This window comes from Selaginella moellendorffii, unplaced genomic scaffold (assembly GCF_000143415.4).
Source record: "Selaginella moellendorffii unplaced genomic scaffold, v1.0 SELMOscaffold_6, whole genome shotgun sequence".
Lineage (NCBI taxonomy): Eukaryota > Viridiplantae > Streptophyta > Lycopodiopsida > Selaginellales > Selaginellaceae > Selaginella > Selaginella moellendorffii.
In genome coordinates, this window is record NW_003314267.1 from 12,329 (window position 1) to 36,859 (window position 24,531).

Genomic DNA, 24,531 nt, shown 5'->3' on the forward strand with positions numbered 1-24,531 from the left:
AAAATACATAATTAATTAGTTTTATTTTAAATACTGTGAGTGCATGGAATATGGAAATAGGATAAAAATTATATATATATCAATTAGCTCAAAAACCCTAGCTTATATACAAGAACAAGTGGTCCGAATTGAAATCAATCTATCAGCTATCAAAATCCCACTATAATAATAATAGTATATAGCATTATATCCATACATATAAACCTCACATCATCCCTTTTAAAAGGATAGAAGGCAACTATAGTTAATTGGTTTATGAGCTAGGATTTGGAGGAATATTGTAAGGGGGCATCAATGGATCTATAGGTGGTGCTACTTGTTTTTAATCCCTTGTACAAAGTGTTTCAGCTATTGCACATAAACAATTTCTGGAGGATTGACCTGTTGAATGTTACTTACTATACATACATAATTTCTAAAGGATTGGCCTATTGAATGTCATGTTAAACTTCATAAATTTATAATTTAACTTGTTACAATTCCTTTTACTGAGCAAAAAACCCCTTAGACAAACCATGTACCATAAAATTGAGAAATTGAGTAACATCAAGTCATTCACTTTATACTCCATTAGTGGGTGATGATAGGAGTTGTAGTACCATTATTGTTCCACTTATACGTGGCCTAAGTGTTTAGTAGATTTCGATTAAACAATTAGAAGAATGCTTGTCAAATGTAAATCCTAGAATTTAGCATTAGTAGCTTGTGGCAATTGCAAAGGTAAACTCAATTATGTTAGCAATATTAGATCATGACCATATAAAAGTTTATATGGTAAAACACTAATGGAACTTTATACCCCTCTAACATATGTATACCAAAGAAATTGCAAATAATCATCTTAATTCAAATACTAAAAGTTTATGTACTTCGTAATTATCCTTTTGAAAGTCCGAATGAGCCATTCCACTAAACCATTTGTCTATAGATGATAAACACTTTGTGAATGTGTGACATATCCCAGCCAAGATGTTAAAACATAAAATGTTTCATCCATAAATACAGGATAATTATCCGAGAATATCTACTCTAGATAGGAATACTAGAATACCACTTAATTGAAGAGGAAGTGTAAAACATTAGCTAGAGCATTGACTTCCACTCATTGAGTCAAGTAGTTGGAAGCAATAATGACATATTTATTACTAACACTTGACTATGGAAAAAGCCTCTTTAGATTAAATGCCACTAGCTTAAATAGATGAAAAATTGCAATTGACTTCAACCATCATTTTGTAGTATGAAGGGAGTATTATGAGCTTGGCACCAAATATAGCTATGCATATACCAAAAAATATCATATCACATATTAGCCAATAGAAAGAGTTGCATATCTTTTTAATCACATAATGATGTCCCATATACTAGCCTAGATTTAGGAGAATCATGGTAAATGTAAAGAAAGTGTGGAATAAATATCAAAGGCACCACTAGTCATAAATGATTATTAAGATCTATCCCCACAAAATAAAGAAGGTAATACTCAAGATGATATTGAGAATACAAATACAATCATTAACAAGTGATGTATGACTCTAAAACCCTTTATGAAACTTTCAAATCCACAACTCAACATTTTAAGCTTCACAAACCTTGTTAAAAGAAGGTAAATCTTGCCTCGCACTTTGTGAACATTAAATATCAAATACAACAACTGCCAATGGCATGGAATTCTTGTTTAGAAAATTTATAAATGCTAGAGCAATAGACTCATCATGAATAGGAGAAGTGAGTGAAGAATAGAGAGGAGCTTGAGAAAAGGTGTTAGCATCAACTATACAACTCTTTAAACAATGAACAACCTCGAAATTATATATTTAAAACTTAGAACCCACTAACTAGTATGACTAACTAAGTTCTTTCATTTCAATAATGAAATAACTATAACATGATCACCTCCTAGTAATGTTTGATCACAATATAAATATATATGAATCTTCTCAAAACCCTAAATTGCTACTAAACACTCTTTCTCTGTCGTGGAGTAATTCAACTCCACTTGTTGTAATATATGGCTGATATATATATATGATGATATTAACTACTACTTTTTTGCATCAACACACCTCTAAGACTGACATTAAAAGCATTCACATGCAAAATGAAAAGTCAAGTGTAGTGAGTATATGCCAAAACTTGAGGAGTTATCATTAGCACTCTAAAATTCATAAACGTCTGCTCACAATTTATGGACTAGATGAAAGATGATATTAATAATTTCAATAATGTTCGCAATGATGCAATATAATCATAAAGATGATCAACGAAATAGCTGAGATATTGCACCTTACTTAAGAAGTGTTGCATATCATTCATACACTTTTGAGTAGAGAACTTTAGAATAACCATAAGTTTGTCAAGACCAACTTGTAAACCCTTACAAAAAATAAAATACCTAAGATAAGTTACCTAAATATGCACTTCAATCACTTTAGCTTTAAACTAACTTCTTGCAGCTGATCTAATATTTTATGAACATCATATATATGCTTCTTTTACATCCTTTTTTAGTGGATCAAGATATCATCGATGAAGTCAATAGTGACCATCGGTATATCACAAAGAACTTTGTCCATCATTCACTAGAAAGTTGTTGAAGCATTGTTTAAATTTAATAGCATCACTAAAAACTTGTATAAATTAAATAGTGTATGAAAAACAATTTTAGGAACATCTTCCTCAACCATTGACACTTGTCAATACCCAGAAGCAAAATCTAACTTAGTGAATCAATGACTTCTTCTTAGACAATTCAGAAATCACTAGTGTGAGGAAGATTGTACATATTTAGAATAGTCACTTCGTTTAATAGATGATAGTCAATGCAGAAGTGATTACTCCCATTAGACTTCGTCACAAGATGAAATTCACATACCCAAGGACTTTAAAACTTTCAGATAACGCCTTTTTTTAACATCTTTTGACATGCATATATAAAATCTTAACTTTCTTTGGTAATTGACACCAAACAAAAACCTTGATTGAATGAGCATCCTTAATTGCAATAAAATGATGTGTTATAATCTTGATCCCATACAATAGGTTAAAGTCAAAAAGATCAACATACTTTGTTAACCACTGCAATATAAAGGCCATTGAAGGGAGAGGGAATAAAGGAGCAAGATGGAAATAAAATATAAAGTAATGGAGAAACAAAACTAATGGAAGTAGAAGGATAAAAGGGAATAAAAGCGAGAGGAATGGAAGAAATATAAAAAAGTATGAGATAAGGGGGAAAACCTTTAAAATTATACTTCGTATTATTGTGTTACAATCAATCTATACCAAAGATGAGGTCAAAAGTACCATCTACAACAATTGAAGTTCAAGTTTGAGATCACCTATACACATAGTTAAGTTTACTTTATCCCACACATACGTATGTGTATGGCTATTGCCATAAAGAATAAAGATTGGCTCTACTGCACGATGCAATTGTAGACGGTAACATGTGGCAATAGGTGAGCAATAGAAGATAAACTCAAGTCTATATCAACTAACATAGAGAGAATAATAGAAGACATTTTGTTATAAAAATGAACTTAGAAAGTAAATACTAGATAAACTGATGCCAAGTGAAACCCTTAATGGTACTCTTGCAAAAAGTATGGAAGAGTCATTGATTTATTTATGCAAAAACCCTCCATTACTTGTATGATTCCTTATTTTTTAGAAGAATCTCTATGTCAAGACCTTTCATTATAATAACACTAATATCACATTGTTAACGCCAAGGCCTCCACCTAAAAAATGAAGGATGCTAATCCAGAAACATTGACAATACCAGTATGTATGGCCAACCTCACCACACATCAAACAACAGATATCACAACCATGACCATGTCCTTACCTTTGTCCTTAAACATAAGTAGTAATTGCATCAACTTCCATTAGAACAAGACTATCTCCCATAGACAGTGGAGTCAAAGGACATGCAGTAAGAAGTGGAAATAGCAATATTTCATAATATTGTGTTAATCGAAGAGCATCATCAAGAGTATATATAGCAAATGTATGCATAAATCTTACAAAATCTTGACGAAATGTTAATTACAACATTCTCAACTTGATCTTCTTTTACATATTTAGCTCCACGTGAAGCAATAGACTTTGGAAGTAAATGTCAAATTGTATCAATAACTTAGATGGCCCTTGATGAAAATGGTGCAATTGTTAAAAGGTATCATCACAATTATCAGCATGTCCAAATGTGTGCTTAAAAACATTAGGGAGAATGCTTCAATTTGCAAAAGTGGTTACATTTAAACTATTGTACCACTGTAACACCATCCCTTGGAAACATCTAGGAAACTTATGCAAATGCCAAATATCATCTTAATAATGATAGGTGCCAATCATTATAAAATGATCAAACCAATAGTACATGTTATCCTCAAGATTCCCAAGGAAGAACTCTGGCTAAACATGAGGATTGGTAGTAAAAGTAAGAAGAGTTGTACTATGTATTATGGCAATTGTGAAGGTAAACCCAACTCCATTAGTAATATTGTATTATAACTATATAAGAGTTTATATAATGAAGCACCAATAGAACTTTGCACTCTTGTGATATACACATACCGAAAAGACTACAAATAACCATCCCAATCTGAATGCTAAAATTCACATACTTTGCAATCATTCCATTGAAGATCTAAATAAGTTGTTCCACCAAACTATTTGACTGTGGATAACAAGAACTCGTGAGAGTGTTGTGTATCCTTAACCAACACGTTAAAACGTAAAATGCCTCAACTATAAATACAAGACTATTATCTGAAAGAATCCACTCCATGTCTATACAAACTACTAATTTAGAGTCAAAGGAGGAGGAGGCTTTTGCTCTGCCATGAAGATGAACAAAAAGGAAAAAAAAAAAGCAAAAGAATTTTTTTTAAAAAAGCTATAAAGAAAATGAGATCTATACAATGCAAAAATTAAATCTAAACCAAAAGCTCAAATCCAAGCACTCATTAGAGACAATTAAAGGTACCTCTCACCTCCACTAAAAGATAAAAAATATATAATGTAATAATCTAGAGGTTGGTGAGGAATTTAGGGTTTCAAACCTTGGTAATGATGGTGCTCCATGGGTATCTTCAAGGAGACTGTATATATCTCATTTATTTTAATATGCATTGTAATTGAAATTTATTAGTTTTTTGTATTCTAATAGTATTTAGTCATGTCTAATTAATTATTTAATTATATTGTCATTTAAGTTTTCAAGAAATAATATCAAATGTAATTGAAATTTACATTATAACAATTTTGTTTTTGGTTAGCCAGTATATCTAGCTAAGGTTTGAGAACATTCTTTATTTTGTAATGTTTAATAGAGATTTTTTTAAATTATTTTTATTAGATAAAATTTAGCTTACTAAATACAATTTTTAAAAAGTTTAATTACTTATGTAAACAGTTAAATTATTTTTTAACTATTAATAAACTTTTCTCATGTAATCCTTGTATTTGTCACCCCTTTTTTTATATCATTTGTGAAAGAGAAATGAACTCCTCAGCTTTTTCAATAGTAATTACAAGATTATTTTTTGGCTCTTTAGCCTGCTCCACTACTATTTTACAATGTTTACAATAAAGGTTTTATAATTTTTTTAATATTTGCAATTTTTTTTAATTTGAGTCGGGCAAGCCCAGGGAGTTGAACTTGGCAGTTTACCTTCAAATTAGCATTGTCATGCTTTACTCTTGTATGGGCATAAAACCTAGATGTGAATATAAAATCTTTTAAGACTATTTTTTTTTTTTAGTTTGCAATCTTGGTTGTGTGAATAGATCAACAACAATTATTTTGTTAAGTTTGCACTTTGTCAACAACGAAGTTCATTAATAAAGATAATCCATACAGATCTTAATGCTTGTTATAGTATAATAATAAATCAAGAGTGTTATACTATCTTAAAATAATATAAACTTTATTATCTATTTATAGCCAGTTAGATCAGCTGGAATTAGAATATGCCTACGTTCAAAAGTTAGGGCTACTTACAAGTCGCTCATCCTGGGGCTCGCGGACGTAGATCCTCCTCCAGCGCAGGGCGAGGGCTCCAGCACTGGTGGTGGGATGCATCACTATGGGGAACACAAGACTCCTCCAATCTTGCCACCTCCATATCAAGGCTACCATCCACCAGGTAAAAAACGAGCTCTCTAGGATTCTCTCTCTATTTTTCGTGTCACACCAGGTTATCCCCCACCCCTCTCACCACACTCCCATCCACATTTCCAACCCCCACCAGGCTTTCCCACCCAGCAACAAGGATCTCTCATTGTTGCTAGCTATGGTGGAGGAGGAGCTTCTTCTTACTATCCACCACACCAGCCTCAAATGTATCACCAGTATCAGCCTTATGGCCAGTCTCCACAGAATCAATCCAATGTTGGCTGCCTGGAAGGATGGTAAGTTTCTAAAAAAACCACAGAGCTTAAGAACCATCTAAGATCCAAGGAAAAAAGGAGAAGAAAAGAATAATAATCTGGTTTTACTGGTGCAGCCTAGCAGCAATGTGCTGCTGCTGCCTTCTGGATGCTTGCTTTTGAGCGCTGCTACGGCTAAAACAGGAGTTAGAAGAAAAAACAAAAAAAGCAAAAAACCGAGGTTCCAGGATTTACCTCTGGATTCCAGTGTCTTGTATTGTGTACAGTGAGTTGCCCTGAATCGATTCGTTTTCTTTTTTACACAGCTCTACGCTCAGGTTGATTTAATAGATCGCAGCTCCCAGCTTCCTTCTCCATCGACCAGGCGGAGCTCGTTTGAGTGGTATGGAATGAGGGCGGGACGCTGGCAGGGACGGATTAGTAGAGCGCTCTATTCTGGATAACTCTTGGCAAGTACCTGGGAGATTGTGACGATCGTGATGCCCAGTGCGTGAGCCTGCTTGTAGAGGCCTTCCTCCACATCCACGCTCGTAGCACTGTTATCGCATGGGACTTGGTGAGGAAAACGGCTGGAGAGACTTTAAGAGCTTACTTGGTGCATTCGTCCAGAATTCCAAACTTCGGATGATGGAAGAAGAGTCGCGCCTGTCAGCAATTCCGGGTCAGAAAACCTGGAAACACAGGTTACAATAATACCATTCCAAGGCGTTGTTGTTCTCCCAGCGACAGCATGTCTTCCCAGTTAGCGGGAGTGTTCCAGCCACCTTCTCTCTGCAACAAATACACGAGCCTGACGTTTTCTAATATAAACCGCAACTTTGAATCGAGAAGCTCCGTGGCTTCTTTAGTGGAATCGACATGGTCCACTCCCAAACTTGCATCACCTACACAAAGACAATATGGCGAAGGCTGAAACGAGGAACGGACGTACCTTTCTTCGCTTCATGGAGAACTTTGATGATTGCCTCGTTGAGCGTCAAGGGGTAGATGATTTGATCCCGGAGAGTTCCCAAGGCCGTATACGGGCGCTGAGGCACGTAAAATATTTCTCGACTTAAGCCGGTGCTTACTTCAATACTGGTGTTGTCAGTGACAATCTTCCCAGGCTTCGATACGCATCCACTAACAATCGGCCACAGTCCACCAAGGACACGAAAGAGCGAACTCTTACCACTCCCATTTGGTCCTGGCACCATCGCAGTTAGCAATGAACAAACAAAGGACTTCGAGGCTAACCAGTTATCAGCATGCTCTGTCCTGGTTGTACCCTGAACGATAGCTTTCTGGCAAGCATCTTCTGCGACGGAGTAACAATGTCCACGTCCGAAAAAATAATCTCGTCGTTATCTTCGAGTAGCAATGTCTTTGACGAAATTCGAGTTTCTTCTATCAGTTTTAGAGGATCTGTAGAAGATGTACAGGCAGGTTTGGCCTCTAAAATGTGGCTCGCTATTAGATATGAAAATGAAAATAATAGTGTAAACACATACCGTGTTGTGCAGATCGAACAAGTTCCTCCAACTCTGATACTCTGGCAATTCCCCCAGACAACTCAAGAAACTTTCTGTACAGCTCCAATATATCACCAAACGCAAGAAAGCTTTGGGATACAACAGAGGCTAGGAAACGCAAATCATGGGCCAGCTCTCCTGCCGATAAAGAGGTTAAAAAATGTCAGGCACCGAACCCTGCCTACCTTGTACAGAAGTCGAAGATCGATCGCCAGTATGTTCCACAGCGTAAAGCAAACTCAACGCCCATGTCACAATGTGTGGTAGCTGCTTCGTGACAAACTCATCTGCCACTCCAAATGTCCACCGCTTTTTCAATAGCTTCCGATCGTGTCTTAGCAAAGAGTTAAATCGTTGCTCAATGACCTGCAGAAAGCCGATAAATAAAACGTAAAGCAAATGCAACTGACTTACCGCCTTTTCTCTTGATCCGCCACCAAAGAAAGCAACGGACTCTGCATGACTGCAGAGCCGAGAATGCATGTATCTGTAGATAACAATGTCAGGAATATAAGAGAAACCGTTTGTGAATAACCTGAATGATCCTTCCAATTGCTGTTCTTGGCTAGTTAAAGCCGCAAAATCAGGTGTGATGCAACGAAGAAATCCAAGACCCAGTAGCATGTATGCATATAAAAAGCCGACGCCCCTTTTCCCAGTAAGCATCTTCATCCGCAATGTAAACCTGAATTGCAGGCGTCGTAAAGCTTTTCAGATAAACAAAAAGCTGGACACTTACCATACGATGTCAACCAGTGGTTTTACCATGCCAGTAACAAGACCGGCCACGTCCCCGCAAAGTTTTTCCGTATCTTGCGTTAACCGTTGATCCGCGTCAGTGCAGGGAGAAAGATTAACGACCTTCGCAAAGGCGATCCGCATCAGCGTAAAACAAGCACTTCGAAAAAGAAGCGATGAACTCACTTTGTAAAACGCGTTGTTTCTAAAGTAAAGTTTCGATATATGCTCTGTCAACCTTCTTCTCCAGCCTATGGAAAGTCTTGCTGTCAAGTACCTGAAGACAAAAAATTAAATTTAACAGTTGATATATCTTAGAGACCTTAAGGATCAGTTGATATATCTTAGAGACCTTAAGGATGGTGCTACGATAGATGAAGCAGCGCTTTGTAACACGCTGACACCAGTGAGCCGAATAAACGCTGACTTGTCCTGTTCCAAGACATGCCTGACACTTGTTCCTGCGTCACAAAAGCTACGATAAGAAGGAAACCGTGAGCGTCACTACCATTAAGGTCGGCAATGCGATCAGAAATCCACGTTCGCCCCACCACCAATAACGCAACCGCAACCAATTGGGCTCCTTGCTTGTCAGACAGCGTTGGTACCTTTTCAAGAAGCCGCAAAAAATCAGAAACGAGTTCGAACATATGAAATGCCATACCAAAATTTTCAAAAGCGCGGACACTCGTGCAGGCATTTTCTGTTGCTCAATTTGCAATCGAGGGACAGAAGGAACAATGCCAGAACTTCGTGGAGGAGAAACTGCAAGAACTGCACGAACGTAAGAATCTTGAGGTTTCGAATCGTGCGTAGGATCATCCTGAATGTTAAGTGTTAGAAAACTCAACTTTAACACAGTTCTTACCTTCGTGTCAGAAAAGAGTTTCTGAACATAAAAAGCGTCACTTTTACGATCAGTGACGTCCTCTGCAACAGTCATTTTGGTGGTCTCCGGCAAGGTAAGAGGAGGAGCATTTCTAAAAGGACGAGGTTAGTTTAAGATGATAAGGAAATGAACTGCAAGTACCTCTTGTAATGTACATTCCATCCACCTTCGCCATCAAGAGATAGAACTGTATCATGAAAAGCGACCAGCGCAGGCCTGTGAGATATGGTCACGCATGAGGTACCCATGGCCCTTACTTCTGCACAAAAGCGCTCTTCCATGTCGGTCGTGACAGCGCTCGTACACTCATCTAAGATAGCGAATGCGGGTCTGTGATAAAACAAGCGTGCCATTCCAAGCCTCTGTTGTTCCCCAAGGGAAAGTTCATCACTCCAATTCACTTCCTGACTCGAGGGATAACGATCAAGCAGGTATTCCAAATCAACCTGAACGACATACAATTAGCAAAATATACAAGCCAAGACTGGAAAGCGTACGTTTTTTAGTAGGTCGCGCATGCCGTCAATAGTGAGAGGCTGAGTTTCTTCGGCTGGAGTAAGAGGATAGATCAGCTGATCACGCAAAGTTCCGATGGATGTGTAAGGACGTTGAGGAACATAGAAAATTTCATGGTTCAGGCCCGAGCCTACTCCCGGCTTTGCAATTCGACCAGACACTAAGGGCCAGAGGCCCCCGAGAACTCTAAACAGCGAGCTCTTGCCGCTTCCATTCGGCCCTGAGATCCGAAAGGCACATTAAAGACGACATGCAAAGGCACCATGTTGCCATACCAGTAATTAATAGATTAGATCCGGGCTCAACCTTCAACGTCAAATCCTCGACCAAAGTAGCTCCCGTAGGTGTGACTACCTGCAAGCATACTTTCAGAATATTGTCCCGAGACGTTAAGAATTACCTTTACTCCCTCAAACTCGATATAGTTGGCCTCAACAAAATAGCTCCCGGTTTCCTTATTGCGTTTAGCATTTCCACCGACCACTCTTATATCTCTTGCAATTGACATAAGCTCGTAAATACGGTCCGCATAGCCGCTGAAGGGAAAATCAGCCAACTGGTCATATGAAGAGATCTCGTACCTCATTCGAGATAATCTACGTGGAGTTGTTGCTAGAACACCCATAGACTGGAAAAGCGAAATAATTACGCTGGTGTGATACCGCATGTTGCTAAGCATCAAAGCACGGCCCCATGTCGAATGATCAGGCTTCAGTGTGCCAGCGAAAAAGGGTTCAATGATCAGAACAACACCAAACGTCGCTCCCAAATACTTCAATAAGAAGTCTTGAATCATTCCGAACCACCACTGGGTGTAAAGGACAGAGCCCAGGTGCTTGTAGAGCGATCTGAATCTTTGAGAGATGATCGATGCCTCTCTTTCCTGTCCCCCATAAAAAGCAATGCTCTCGGAGTGAGTTCTTAGTCGAGAGTGGAGTTGCCTGTAGTCACCCTCAAGCTGTTGTTCCGTAGACATGAGTCGCCCGAAAGGTGGTGACAAAGTCCCGGTGATAACACCTGCGCCGATCACATACGCCTGAAAGAAAGAGTTTTACGAAAAGCCTCAACCGTACGTTACTTACTAGAATTCCAAATGCATATTTTGGACTCGCATAAGAGCACAATCGCCAAGTATACAGAAGTCCGTCAAATACGGCAGAGATGTTTTCCTGTATCAGATCGCAAAGTTCAGTGCAGAACCTCGGGATATCACTGGCAATGCGCTGCTCAGGGTTGGAAATACGGCGATCCACATGAGACATCTTGTAGTACGTCATGTTCTGCCAGAACATAGACCAAGTTAACTATCGAAACATCAACACCAGTAAGATCTCCCTTCCTACCTGGAAATAGTCGTGGTGAATTCGGTCAGTAAGGATTTTCCGAAAATGCAGGCACAAGTTGCCAGTAAGGTACTTCGTCGTTGATATAAGCACTGATTGCAGAAGGCATAGAATAACATTCTCCGTTATAAGACGTATAAACAGCGGCACCCTCTTCAGGAACACGGCACGGAAGAGAAAGCCTTGAACTCTTGCAAGCCGGTTACTGAGTGTAGTCTTCAACACCTGCGTAAAAATAAAATAAAGTTGTTAAGAGCCAGAACGAATAAGGTGATCGCATACCGCAATCGCAACGAGGTAGCCAAGATACTTCGCCCCACGATTCCCGAGCTGGGCAGACAGAATGCCAAGAAGTATCTTCAGAGACTTTAGACCACTCTTTCTTGGCTTTCGAGAGCGAGTAGATTTATTTGCTTCAATGCTAGCGTCGACCTGACTGGTTGGCCTTTCCGGAATAATTCCATTCTGCGAGACGAGCTTTCTTGCGGAGTTTCTCTGCGCCAAGACCGAGCTCGCATAAGCAAAACCTCCTCCGGCAATCAGCACGGCTGCCGTGACCGCTAGCGCTCTCCTGTAAGTGGCATCCTTGTCGACAAGCCAAAAGAAAGGCAAAAGACCTACCTCTTTGAGCTAGGCCGGAGAGCCTGAGCGATCTGTAGCGATGGCATGGCTGCGCTAGAGCTTGATCCGATGCGCAGCAGCTATGATCCCCATCCCACACCCGATCGACATTCCAATCATCAGCGCCAATCCAAGAAGTTCTGCCGCTGGGCGAAATTTCACGTACCTGGATCAAGGCGCCAGACCTAAGCGCCGGAGACGCGCCATCGCAGCTCCTGTCCCATTCTAGGGCTCCACGACTTCGCACAAAGGAATTTCCCGCATAGACGACAACGTTGGGTGCAATGGGAAACCATACGCTATAATTTAGCCACGTTCGTGTGAACAGGTGTTAAAGTAAGCTAGATCTTGTCAAAGTCCCTTTTGCTCCCAGTGTGAACAGTTGGTCACTCGATCCTGGATCGATACCTGGTACTTCTCGTGATAGATCTTAACACGAGACCCTCACTTGTAACCTCTGAGATATTCCCTCCCTTGCACAAGGATATGCTGTGGAGCGATCGCTTCCTCCAGGACGAGCGGTCGCTCATCCGCTTTGTTGACTTTGTGGGCCTCTCAGCGTTTCGAGTGACACAAAACACGTGAAAACTCCACTGTCGTCGATCACCAAACTCCTGCAAATCCAGCCGTTGGTTCCAGGGAGATCGACGGCCAAGCTTACAAGGGGAAAAATTTAGGCCTTTTTGTTTGTTTGTAGCATTTCGCTGCGCGGGGAAGTGCGGAGCGAGCGACAAGGCGCTGTCGAGGCGCCAGGGCAAATCCAGGGCGGAGGTGCTGTGCCATCGCAAGCGCCGCGCAAATCTCTGCTGCTGTCCAGGTGCGACATTTCTCTCAGGAATTCCATCGCCAGGGTTTTGTGTTCTAACATCTTTTCGTGCTCTCGTCGACAGGGCTACGGCGGAACCGGCGCTCTCCTGAAAGGTATGGCGCCTTCTCTTCCTCCTCATTCGCTCTTCTTCCAACTGGGGGTTTCTTCACATCGAAATTTCGCTCTTTCCCATGCTCTGCCTCGAAATTTCGCCCGATTCTCATGCGGGAGGGTCTAGAAATCTCTCACATTGCTGGCCTGTACTAGGATTTCTCGATATTTCATTCCAGTTTCACCAGATTGACGCGGGTGCTTGGGGGTTTTCCTTGTCACGGGTCGGATGGCAGGTCTCGGGAGGGACGAGGCAGCGGTCTCACCATCGATCAATCGATTCTCGCGGAAAAAGAACCCAAAGGTGAAAGAAAGCTGATCAATCTCGAAAACCATGGAGTTTGATGGTGGCAGATTGCCAATCGGTGGCACCAATGTGGTCTATCTCTCGAGCCTCTGTGGTAATGGTAACGGTGGCGTTGGTGCTACCACCGGTGGCTACCACAGGTGTAACCATTCGTGCCAGGTCGAGCACGTCTGGGCCAACCTCTACCGCTGCCTCTCCACTGGGAGCTCTCACGTCTGTGACAAGAATTGCAACCAGAGGATCCTGTATGATGTGTACAGTAGCATTTGCCGCGTGAGTGGCCAGATCTTTCCACTGACGCTGGCGGAGCAGGAGGCGGCGAGGGGCGTGAGGAGGAAGAGGGAATCTTCCACCGCTGCCATGGCGGTGATCCCCTCGAGCCCGTCCAGCAGTGATGGAGGAGGATTCGAGAGGTGTGTGAAGCGGCGGTGTGAGACCAGGCCTTTTGAGTTAGAGCGGTTCCGCCAAATCGCTGTTCCGGCGTCCGGCGGCCATGGCCAAGCCAGTGCCATGGACTTGAGCTGAGAGTAAGAGAAGACTGGAATATTCAAAGATCCATATAACGAAAAACGGCATATCCATCCCGTAGCATATTCTAAACCTATTCCTTTTAGGGAAGCTAATGAAAAGGTAGCATATTCGTCGTAATTTTGCTAAGAAGTCAAAATTGGCTTCCAACGTTGGAGGTGAGTCCCCCCTGGTCCGAAACCAGCGCGGGAATCCTGTCCGTCGGCCTAAATAAAGGTCACGTCCATCGACGGCCAGGGGCCGGCCACGAGTGCAAATCGCTACCACGTGTCACTCCGAAGCTGCCACGAACGTCTTCCGTACCTGTCCTGGAAATCGGCTAGATTTTGCTATTGCAAAAAAAAAAAAACCAGAGGCTCAAAGGCTATGGTGGAAAAGGGCAGTATAAATAAACTTTGGAACGAGTGTAGCTCTAGAAACATTCCTCCTCTTCTCCTCTCGCGATCGATCGATCGATTTCCTAGGGTTTAAGAGGAGGCCATGGCGCCTTTAGCGACATTGTATGGCAGGGACGTCACGTTTGCGGCGCCATACCGTCCGTCGCCTCCGGCGCCCTCTCAAGCCCTAATTTCTTGGCAGGAAAGGGTGGAAGCTCCGGCGGCATCGCATTTCTTCGCGGGCCTCCAGCAATCCACTCGATTGAGCGCCAGATTCGCCGCCAGCGATCGCAGGATCCCGCGGGAAAGGGATGTTACGCCCAGGGTCGCGGAGATCGACAGAGTTCTCGAGGTAAATGGGGCGTTTCTCGGCGCCAGCGCCAAGCCGGCGGCGGCGGAACTGATTGAGCCCGACGGCGGCACGCTGGTGGATCTGCTGGTGCCGGATTCCAAGGCGGCGGAGAAGGAATCCGAGGCCAGGGGTTTGGTCCAGGTGAAGATCGGCCAGATCGATCTGGAGTGGATCCATGTCGTGAGCGAGGGATGGGCGAGCCCGCTCAAGGGATTCATGCGCCAGGCCGAGTACTTGCAGGCGCTGCATTTCAATTCGCTGCGCATGCCCAATGGACTCCTCGCGAATATGTCGATTCCCATCGTCCTGGCCATTGACGACGAGCAAAAGGAGAGCATTGGGAACGCCAGTAGCGTAACGCTCGTTGGTCCCCAAGGCGACATGGTGGCTATCCTCTCCAAGTAAGTGCTTGTCCATTTCTTTAGTCCATTTCCACCATGTCCAAGTTTTTGGTGGTTTGTGCTGCTTCACTGATTGAGCTTGTCGCTATCTTTCTTTTTTCCACTAATCTCTAGTTTGCTCTTTCCAGCATCGAGATTTACAAACATAACAAGGAGGAGCGAATCGCGAGGACTTGGGGAACCACTGCTCCTGGCTTGCCTTACGTCGACGAGTCCATCACCAATGCGGGTAACTGGTTGATTGGAGGGGACTTGGAGGTTCTCAAGCGCGTCAAATACAACGATGGCTTGGATCACTACAGGCTCTCGCCGATGGAGTTGCGTGCCGAGTTTGCGAGAAGGAAGGCCGACGCGGTGTTTGCATTCCAGCTGAGGAATCCGGTGCACAACGGCCATGCGCTCTTGATGACGGACACGCGACGGAGGCTGCTGGAGATGGGGTATAAGAATCCAATTCTACTGCTCCATCCTCTTGGTGGCTTCACAAAGGCCGACGATGTTCCTCTCGAGTGGCGTATGAGGCAGCATGACGAGGTTTGTTTTTTATTTCGCGGCGTGTTTTCTACGTTCTTACATTTGTCATTGTCTTTGTGAAGGTTCTCAAAGCAGGTGTGTTGGATCCAGAGACAACGGTGGTGGCAATCTTTCCCTCGCCAATGCATTACGCCGGGCCAACGGAAGTCCAATGGCACGCCAAAGCTCGAATCAACGCGGGTGCCAACTTCTACATTGTTGGCCGTGATCCGGCAGGAATGGGACACCCCATTGAAAAACGTGATCTGTATGACGCGGACCACGGGAAGCTGGTTCTCAGCATGGCTCCTGGATTGGAGCGCTTGAACATCCTTCCTTTCAGGGTAACGTTCCTTTGTGCTCGTGAGTTGCGGAAACTAACATCTTGTTCACTTCTCTTTTGGATTCAGGTGGCGGCGTATGACAAAACGAAGAGCAAAATGGCGTTCTTTGATCCTTCGAGACCTCAGGATTTCGTCTTCATCTCTGGGACCAAGGTTTGTGCTCTTTTTATTCTCCATCGTTTTAAATTAAGGAGCTGTCTGGAAATGCAGATGAGAAACTTTGCCAAGAGTGGCGAAAGTCCACCAGACGGGTTCATGTGCCCCGGGGGCTGGAAAGTCCTCGTTGAATACTACCAAAGCAAAGCCAAGGAGGCAACCGCGACGTCGCCATAAAAACTCCTGGTAAACCGAGGGGGGAGGGAGAGAGACTGCCGCAATGATCTATCACTTATAGCAAGGATGGATCCAACCGAAGTTGGAGCTCCGTCCAGAGCAAGCAAGCATCCTAGTGTACAGGAAGAGCAACAGAGCGCATTTCAATTCATATTGAAATGGATGCTTTTTCCATCCAAGTCCATATGTCCGAGATGAGTGAGTCCGAGAAGGTCCGAGAGAGGTGATACAATGGTTAACAGGAATGGCTGTCTCCTTTTCTAGCTTACAATCCGAATGGTTTTCTTCTAGGAAGCAAGGATCTCTCCTACTGTGAGGCAGTGCAAAGATCTTCTCGCTTCCACCATGGGTGTTTGCGGTGCCTGGACAAGGCCCACGACGTGCTCGTCTTCCTCGTCCTCGGTATCGTGCTTCTTCTTGAACGGCAGCCGCGAGAGATCGTCCTCGTCCTCGACCCGGAGATCTTCGTCAACTTCCTCTTGGTCGTGATCAAACTCTCGCGGAGGAGCAGCGGCGGCGGAGGAGGAGGACCTTGGATCGAGAGAGGATGGCGGGCGGAGCTTGGTGGTGCCGGGATTGCTCTTGCCGAGGTGGAGGAGGGCCGAGTATTGGTTTTGGAGCTGGAGGATCTCCTTGGACCGCCGCGAGTTCTCCTCGAGTAGCTTGAGGCTGGCCTTGATCACCTTGTGCATGATGTTCTTGAGGTCCTGGCGATCGCCGCCATGGTTGCCAGCCGCGAGCTCCTCGCTGTGGATCCTCAGCACCCTCTCCAGGACGTGGGGCTGGCACAGGAAGGATGGGTTGTTCAGCGCTCGATCGTGCACTGCCGGGCTCAGCTTGTCGCAATCCACGAGCCGCCACAGCGCCTGGATCTCCTCCGCGGCGTCCTCGCGATGATCCGCCATGGCCTTGGAGAGCATCCGGTCAATCGAGGAGTAGAGCGAGTCGTGCGATGCGCGGGACTGCGCCGGGAAAGCCGAGAAGATCTCCACGAAGTGCTTGGGCGTGATCGCGGGCGGGGTCTCCTCCGCGAAGATCCACAGGCAGCCGTCCACCTCCGCCGCTACCTCCTCGAGCTGCTCCAGCGATTCCTTGCTCCCTCCATCGCAACGATTCTCCACGAAATGGGTGACGAGGGAGAGTAGCGTCGGCGCCGAGAAGCGGTAGCTATGGAGGTAGTCGTCCAGCTCGTGGAGGCTGGCGCCGATGCGCTGCTCGAGCTGGGAGTGGATCCCGCGGAGGCGCGGCCAGATTTGGGAACCCAGTTGCGCGATCTCGACGCCCACGTGCTTGGATCGATCGCCCACGCCCGCATTCCAGAGGGGTCTCTCTCGCTCGAGCGCCAGGAGCTCCTCGACGTGCTCCAGGAGGCTACACCAGTACTGGGAGGAGAGCTCCAGCGAGGAGGAGCGGCGGAGGAGCATCTCGGCGAGGGCGATGACGATCCAGCAGCGCGCGCGGTAGCCCGAGGAGGAGGACGAGGGCGGCGATAGCGATCCACACTCGTCGCGCAGGACGTGGGAGAGCCACGCGCGGACGTTCCTCCCCTGGCGGCACTTGAGGCTGAGATTCACGTCCGCCTCCACCAGCGTCGCCACCAGCGGCGCCATGTAGAGGTCGGGCAGCCGCGACGCCATGGTGACGAGCACCTCGGTGAGCGAGCTACACGGCGAGGAAGAACAGTGCCAAGTCGTGGTGGTGGTGGTGGCGGCGATGGCGGCGGCGGCGGCCTTGGGCGGAGCTGTGGACGGCGAGCCGGACGATCCGAGTGTCGAGGAGCCCGAGGAAGTGGCGGCGCCACCAGATGCCGCGGCCGGGCATTTGCTGCCACCCTCGAGAAAGCCTCTTCCGGCGCTCTTGGAGGAGAGATTCCTGGGGAGTGGCACGGAGACGTGCTTGGTGTCGGCGAAGGCCTTGGTGAGCGCCGAGGCCAGGACTTTCAGGCAGCGCGACTCGATGTAGTCGTCCACGGCGGAGTCGCCGAATCGCGAGTAGTGCTGGAGGAAGCCCGCGCACGACCGCCAGTGGCTGAAGACGCTCGTGTAGAGGAAGCGCTTGGCGGAGTCGAGCAGGTCGGGCATGCCCAGCTCCGCCGCCACCGATCGGACTCGCGCTACGTTTGAGAATGTGAAGGCCGGCTTGATGAGGTAGCAGAAGTCCGCCGCCGTGGAGAAGGCGGCGGCGCCGCCTAAAAGGTGCCCGAGCTCCACCACTACTCTCTCCCACTGGATCTTCTTCCTTGCACTCTTGCGAGAGCTATCGAGGATCTCTCCTTCTCCTCGCTCTACTTGGTGGTGGCTTTCTCCTCCTTGTTCCTCTTCTTCTTCTTGGTCTTGGTTGTGGAGCTCGCGGAAGAATGAGGAAGCGTTTTTGAGTGGAAGAAGATGGAGATTAAACTCGGCCGAGTCGCCAAACCGGACGAGCACGTCGCTATACTCGCCTGTTCTTCGCACTCTCTGGAGCCATCCTCCAAAGCTGCCGTTGGTATTACCGCTAGATTGCTTGCCCGTCCCTGCTGCTACTCTATCGCCCCCACCTCTAGAGTGATCTCCGGCCATAGCTCCCTCTACACTGAGATTGATTCTCTACATACACTCCAAAGTTCTCTCTACTCCTCCATTTGCTTGGAAGGATTGGAACTCACTCACTCACCTTTGCAAAAGTCTCTGTTCTGTGACTCGTTTTTTCTTCCTTGATTGTTGCTCTTTTCTCGCTGATCTGATTGAGAGCTCGCTCGCCCCGATTGATTCTTTACAGTTTTTCTACTTTCTAGTTTGGACAGCAAGAAAGGAAGAAGAGGAGATTGTTGAGCAACGGCTGCTATGGCTAGTATGGAATGTTATTTTGAGAGCTATGCTATGGGGGAGTAAACGAGGACAGTTATCATTTATGGAAAGAAAGCTTAATACGCCTACATTACATTCATTCCTTTCTTTCTTTCTTCTTCTTGGCCTTTTAATTAATCTTCTTCTGACAATTTGTTCTTGAGATCATCGTCCACCAGAGCTCCAGGTACAAATTCAATTTTTTTCAGTTTTTACTTTTTAGCTAATTTTACCAATATTCTATTAACTAAGTATTACTTTTTATAAATTAGTTATTGTTAATTCCTTTTGACTGGGAAGTGATTCAAGGAGACAAGTCACAGCGTAATCCAGTTTATTGCGCTCTTGACAAGTGAGATCTTAGCCAAAATAATGGAGAGTTTGATTTTGATTGATCTGGAATCTTGACAACAACTATGATTCGCAAGGCGCCTTGACTTTGGACCGGGGATACAAAACCAAAAAGAGTTAATATAACCAAAGGTGGCTATATAAATCAGAGCTTTGATCCAGGCTAGGCACGCACAGTCGTGTGTACTTCGTGGCTTGATTGATCATGGATGTTCTTCCAGACTATTATTCACTAGTGTTTAAAAAAGGACTATTCCAGTTCCAGCCCAGCGCTCCAGCAAAATTTTGTATTTGCACCACCAAGTTGCGTGGGTTTTCCCTCCACGAGTGTCTCAAATCCGTGAAACATGGCAGGCACCTCTGGATGAAAGCACCACAAGCAAACAAAACTAGACAGAGAGAGCGAGAGGAGCGCGCGAAAAAAAGAGATAAGATGGTCTTTTGGTTCTTGAGCTACAGCTCTGAACTTAAAGCCAACCTCCTTTTCAGTTTTTCTCTTTTGTTTTTCGAGCAGTAGCAGCAGCAGCAGCAGCAGGAGCGTCAGTGGCAACAGAAGAAGCAATCAAAACAAGCAAAGCGATCAGCGAAGCCTGCAAGACGACGTTCCATACACACACCATCGACAAAGAACCGACAGCGAGGAGCTGATGACGGGGGACTCGATCTCACGCGGCAGAGCAAACAAAGGCAAAAGCAAAAGCATCCTCCAGGAAATACAAACTAAGAAAAAAAGATAGGCTAGACAAACAGTTAGAGTGGCCAGCCCAGAAAAATGGCTCCATTCAATGAGAGACCACTCTCACATCACCATTGCGCGAATAAATACCGGACAAGGAAACCAAAACGAGAAGAACGTTAAAGAAGAACCTGTACGCGCTGCTACCAATTAAGCTTGTGATGGAGAAGTAGAACCGTAGCAGTCCTGCAGAGATGCGAGAAGAAACGTGTAAGTCATTGAGCGTTTCGTCGAGGATAGAAGAGATAAGCGAATGCGACTTACCAGGCTTCTTGCGAATCCCATGGGCCGGCTTGCTCGCTCGCTTTCTCACTTGGTGAGTAAGTGGACCTCTTGCTTCCGATTGACAAACTCGAAAGGACTGCTGTACCCGGCGTAGTAGACTTTCTCGCCGTTATACTCGACGTCATCCTTGTCCAGCGCTTCTTTCAAGGCCTTGAGCCTCTTTTCGTAGTCGGGCTCGGTTGGAAAGCCTCCGAAAGGCCCGGACACCGCGTAAGTATGTTCTCTTGTCTCCAGGAACTTCACGTTCTTGTCCATGGGCTTTGGGAGGTCCTTGTGAGACTTAAATCTGCCAAGGAGTACAACAGTAAATGTAAGCTCTGGAGAGTTCTGACGCACCTGCTTGGTGCATAGAAGGAGATTTTGTATCCTCCACGCTCCTCGTAGGGATGAACCAAGACCGGGGCAGTCATTTCTATGACCTCGCCTTTCTCATTCTTACCAGAGATGTAGTAAAAGAGACGGTAAAAGCCCACGGAAACCGCTGCCGAGTAGGATGAATTTGCAACCAGAGTCTCCACCCACACCTGATTCGTAAGAAAAAGAAAAAAAAAATTGTTCTGTTAGTAGAAGAACAAGTCAAGGAAAAACAAAAGGCAAGAGTTGTTACAGACCTGTCCCTTGGGATACTTGCGGAGCTCGTAGCCGTTCTTCCTTGCCTCGATCTTGCAATGCGGGGTCTCAATTGAGAGCTTGGGTCCACAACTCTCAGAGCCTTCAGCTGAATAGAGCTCCACAACCTGTTCAAACCCACTGGAAGGAGCAGCAACCGCGGTGCTCGCGATTGTCAGCGCGACGAACAATACTACAAGCCTGGCCATCCTGTCTTGCCACAAACTTCTCCGCAAAATCTTGATCTTTAAACTATTTTAGAACCGTTATCTACACGTGGATGCTGGAGAGCCAGCCACCTGACTACCCTTGCTACAAGACGTGGCGAACAGAGCAAGGGAATTCTTACCCGTTTACTAACTTACTGTAGCCACGTAGGAACCGTCTATGCACTTGATCTGTCTGATCGACCCCGAAGCGAATGTTGAAGCCCGACCGAAGCCCAACTCGTTACATGCAGCTTCCTCGTGAAGCTGCGCGATGTTGAGACCTTCGCTGAGTGGCTCTGTAGTGAAACTAAAAGAACCAGATCTTGTTTCAGTTTGGTGCTCAAAAAAACTAAAAGGAACTACTTACCTTACTTCAAAAGTCTCTTTGTGGAGCCTCCTCAAGGCAACACACAGCCTGGAAATCACCCATGGTGCCAAGCACGTAGCTTTTATCTCAAGGCTATACGAGTTGTTCGTGGACACGGCAGATCCGTCAATGACCTGCATCTGCTTACTGCACACCTGCAGCTTTCACGTCAATAAACATGATGCATTGGACTGGTCGATGCAAAAACACCTGCCTCGGGGACTTTCAACGATGCGTTATGAAAGGGAACTGGGGAATAGAGTACAGGTACATCAGCACGAGTCATGCTTCCCACAAAAAATCTGGCAGAAAGTTCCTCAATGTGACGTACATCATAAGCACGCATACCTGTAGTTCAACAGGAAATCATACAGGCGGTGGACGCTTTGGCTTCCGTTAAAAGCTAGCAGAGATTGGACGCTATTGTCAACTGCAGCCATCGAGTCCACCAGTCGTGTCTGTTAATTTTTCAGCAAAAGTCACCTCCCGTTTCATATCAAAACTTGTCAAAACTACCTGCCCAGGATTCAACTTCTCAAACTCAGAGAGTTCTTGAAGCTCTTCTGCTGACGCAGGCTTTGAGTCCAGTTTGCACAAAGGCATTGAAAAGCTTACACCCTTGTCAAGAAGTTTGACAAGTTTCACGATATACATTTAAAGAATGAGCATACATACTTGTTTTTGAAGAAGAGCACGAAGTCCACGAGTTGACCGTGAGAGATACGCACAAATTTGCTCCTGTGATCTTCCGCACAAGAATGCTACTACAAATTGGGAACCACAAACTGCACGAACGGCAGATTAAAACGTGGACAGAAATGACACCTTACAGTAAAAAATGTTGCAGAGCTTGTTCCGGAATGCATAGTACAGAGAATGAAACGAATCTTCCCAGTCACGTTGTCTTTGTTCCAAAAACGAGTTTCCTGCTAAAACAAAAGAAGAAAGGAAGAAATCAGCTGACTTTCGCAGAAACTGAAAAAGAACAATACCAGCGCGAGCTGCGGGTGACATTAAGGCAGAAAGAACTTCTGGAGGAAATGAAAGCTGAGGGTAAACCCAGGAATGCAAGCCTTTCCAGAAATCACTTTCGACTTCTGACGCTTTGTGACCGTGTGGATTTTCTACGCCTAGACCAGATTCTATAAACTCCTTCAACCCTTGAAACTGATTTTGTACACCAAACCTATGGCACCTGTGATCAGAAGCATAAACCTTAACACCAAACCGGAAAAGCATAACGACCGAAAGCTCACCAGTGAAACGATGTACAGGAAAGAAAACGAGCAGTAAGCTTTAGAGTGAGATCTAGTGGCAATACTGGAAGCTTTTTCGTCCTCTGGTTGTCAAATTCAGCAGGCGCGGATGAAGACCTGCTAATTGGACGAGGAACTTTCTCAGGCGCCTTGATCACTGCAAGAGCTTTTATAGCTTCCGCCTGTTCAAAGGGATGTTAGTTGAAACACGAAACTGAAAAACAAAAACTACCATGTCCACGGCTGGAGACGCTTGTGGCTGCTGTATTCTACAAGAAAGCTCAGCGACATTCTTGAACTTTGAATTGCTCGTCGATGCCTCTCCTTGATTCCTGCACAGAAACTCAACTTTGAAACTCAGAAAAACTAACAGCACAAAGAAAAGAATCATCACTTACTGCTTAATTTCTTTCCCTTTTGTAGAGTGTTCGTCCTATATAAATGTATCCTCTTTAAGTTCTAGCGATCGAAGAGAACACGAGAACTTACTTTGTATTTGGACAAGCTAAACTTGGGCTTTTCAGCAGACTTGGTAGGAGCACACACATCCGAAGCGCGCGTCTCAGAAAACCTCGGCGGCTTTGGTGCGTCGGGCCTGTCAAAAACCAAAAAAAAAAAAAAACAAAAAAGCAAAGCATCTCATCCATGACGCTTGAAATATCCAAATGCCGCTTGCGTACCTTTGCGCTGAGCCAGCATCCTGGCTATTGGCACGTTTGAGTTGCTCGCGCTACAGATCCGATTAGCATCATCTCACGAAAGAAGAAACGGGGGACAAATTCTTACCCGCAGTTCCGACGGAGTCTTGCGCTTGCCTAGCGATGGCGATGCATCGCTCTCGGCACCAGAAGCAGCACGATCCGCACCCCCCCGCCATTCCATGCGCAAAAACCCTAGGGGTGTGCGCAAGCCCTATAATTTCCCTCCAATTCTCACTCTCCCGCCAATACATACAATTTGTTTGATTTGAGGTTTCACCGCTGTCATTGGCTCTGGCGTGAAGCCGAGTTGAGACCTCTTCTCGATCAGATCGCGAAAGACTTGACACAAGGAAGATCAGTGGCTTGTCCAAAGAACTCTGTTCTTCCTGCGGAATTAAACGATAGAGCCGGCTTTCTCATCTTTAAAAACGTGAATTTTACCTCCATTCAAGGCGGAGCCAGGCGAGTGACTGCTGCAAGCCTGACGAGAATGACCATCAGGCACAGAAAAGCGCAAATGCAAACGAAATACTCACCCAAGACTTGAACATACTGTTCACATCCTGCCTTGATCCACAGACTCATGAACTGCAAAAGAAAAACCCAAGGAGATGAGAGAAGGAACCAACGAACCGAAGCACCACGACTTCTTCTCCTGGTTTGTATCTTGGCACTCTCGTCCAGCACTTAGCACCAGTGTATATGTTGACCATGAGCACGTACGCCATATCGAGCTCCAGAAATGACTCAAAGGCAATCCTCCCCGATAGAAGTCCCAGTGCAAAAAAGAAATGTTACTTCCAAACTTGATAAAAATCTCCTTTGGTAGTGACAATTAGAAACTAGAAAGCTCACTGGAAATCTCACACTCTTGCAAAAAAGCTTCGTCATCGGAGAAACACGATCTAGACACAAAGCGGATGCCTCAGGACTAGAGAGCTGTTTTAATACACCAAATAATACGTGCAAAGCTACTGTAAAACCTCAAACCTTGACTTAGCTCGAGTTGAAAACCAAGCAAGCATCATTGGCACCCGGCTATGCTTTTCCACTGCTTGTGTTTGATCCACACACTCGGCTCTTTGGCACTGTCCTTAGCGT

The 24,531-nt window shown here is 45.1% G+C and overlaps 5 protein-coding genes across 10 annotated transcripts; 2 read left to right on the forward strand and 3 right to left on the reverse strand.

Annotated features, from left to right (window-relative positions):
- Positions 1 to 6,401: 6,401 nt before the first annotated feature.
- On the reverse strand, positions 6,402 to 12,344 carry LOC9635314 (ABC transporter D family member 1). 4 transcript variants are annotated; one of them, XM_024670710.1, is made up of 27 exons: positions 12,184 to 12,344; positions 12,018 to 12,097; positions 11,679 to 11,967; positions 11,397 to 11,621; positions 11,136 to 11,333; positions 10,635 to 11,089; positions 10,454 to 10,589; positions 10,329 to 10,407; positions 10,035 to 10,273; positions 9,679 to 9,983; positions 9,517 to 9,628; positions 9,313 to 9,471; positions 9,157 to 9,256; positions 9,001 to 9,109; positions 8,835 to 8,925; positions 8,650 to 8,771; positions 8,446 to 8,595; positions 8,325 to 8,397; positions 8,096 to 8,276; positions 7,890 to 8,048; positions 7,636 to 7,833; positions 7,331 to 7,585; positions 7,096 to 7,283; positions 6,992 to 7,044; positions 6,857 to 6,935; positions 6,634 to 6,802; positions 6,402 to 6,573 (listed from the first exon to the last, which is right to left on the reverse strand). In XM_024670710.1, exons 2-26 carry the CDS (start codon positions 12,062 to 12,064, stop codon positions 6,713 to 6,715), a joined length of 4,092 nt encoding a protein of 1,363 aa, XP_024526478.1. In that variant the 5' UTR covers positions 12,065 to 12,097; positions 12,184 to 12,344; the 3' UTR covers positions 6,402 to 6,573; positions 6,634 to 6,712. The 4 variants fall into 4 exon arrangements, with proteins under 4 accessions (XP_024526478.1, XP_024526476.1, XP_024526475.1 ...); XM_024670708.1 differs by having other exon boundaries at positions 6,402 to 6,564; positions 8,096 to 8,397; XM_024670707.1 differs by having other exon boundaries at positions 8,096 to 8,397.
- Positions 12,345 to 12,698: 354 nt separating this feature from the next.
- On the forward strand, positions 12,699 to 13,843 carry LOC9635315. 2 transcript variants are annotated; one of them, XM_024670713.1, is made up of 3 exons: positions 12,699 to 12,834; positions 12,908 to 13,240; positions 13,291 to 13,843. In XM_024670713.1, the coding sequence occupies exons 2-3, from the start codon at positions 13,017 to 13,019 to the stop codon at positions 13,766 to 13,768; spliced, it is 702 nt and encodes a 233-aa protein (XP_024526481.1). In that variant the 5' UTR covers positions 12,699 to 12,834; positions 12,908 to 13,016; the 3' UTR covers positions 13,769 to 13,843. The 2 variants fall into 2 exon arrangements, with proteins under 2 accessions (XP_024526481.1, XP_002965409.1); XM_002965363.2 differs by having other exon boundaries at positions 12,908 to 12,938; positions 13,173 to 13,843.
- A 309-nt stretch (positions 13,844 to 14,152) lies between these two features.
- LOC9633974 (ATP sulfurylase 1, chloroplastic) lies at positions 14,153 to 16,357 on the forward strand. The gene is made up of 5 exons (XM_002965364.2): positions 14,153 to 14,901; positions 15,030 to 15,435; positions 15,498 to 15,758; positions 15,825 to 15,911; positions 15,969 to 16,357. The coding sequence occupies exons 1-5, from the start codon at positions 14,252 to 14,254 to the stop codon at positions 16,089 to 16,091; spliced, it is 1,527 nt and encodes a 508-aa protein (XP_002965410.1). The 5' UTR covers positions 14,153 to 14,251; the 3' UTR covers positions 16,092 to 16,357.
- Positions 16,358 to 20,001: 3,644 nt separating this feature from the next.
- LOC9635316 (heme-binding protein 2) lies at positions 20,002 to 21,240 on the reverse strand. Its single transcript, XM_024670714.1, has 4 exons — positions 20,900 to 21,240; positions 20,625 to 20,812; positions 20,268 to 20,574; positions 20,002 to 20,189 (listed from the first exon to the last, which is right to left on the reverse strand). Exons 1-3 carry the CDS (start codon positions 21,104 to 21,106, stop codon positions 20,313 to 20,315), a joined length of 657 nt encoding a protein of 218 aa, XP_024526482.1. The 5' UTR covers positions 21,107 to 21,240; the 3' UTR covers positions 20,002 to 20,189; positions 20,268 to 20,312.
- On the reverse strand, positions 21,127 to 23,631 carry LOC112340429 (protein downstream neighbor of Son-like). Of its 2 annotated transcripts, none has more exons than XM_024670712.1 (14): positions 23,516 to 23,631; positions 23,410 to 23,459; positions 23,219 to 23,324; positions 23,128 to 23,162; positions 22,962 to 23,061; positions 22,730 to 22,911; positions 22,466 to 22,668; positions 22,304 to 22,399; positions 22,149 to 22,258; positions 21,990 to 22,091; positions 21,822 to 21,931; positions 21,688 to 21,775; positions 21,474 to 21,628; positions 21,127 to 21,413 (listed from the first exon to the last, which is right to left on the reverse strand). In XM_024670712.1, the coding sequence occupies exons 1-14, from the start codon at positions 23,609 to 23,611 to the stop codon at positions 21,254 to 21,256; spliced, it is 1,593 nt and encodes a 530-aa protein (XP_024526480.1). In that variant the 5' UTR covers positions 23,612 to 23,631; the 3' UTR covers positions 21,127 to 21,253. The 2 variants fall into 2 exon arrangements, with proteins under 2 accessions (XP_024526480.1, XP_024526479.1); XM_024670711.1 differs by having other exon boundaries at positions 22,304 to 22,402.
- Positions 23,632 to 24,531: the final 900 nt, after the last annotated feature.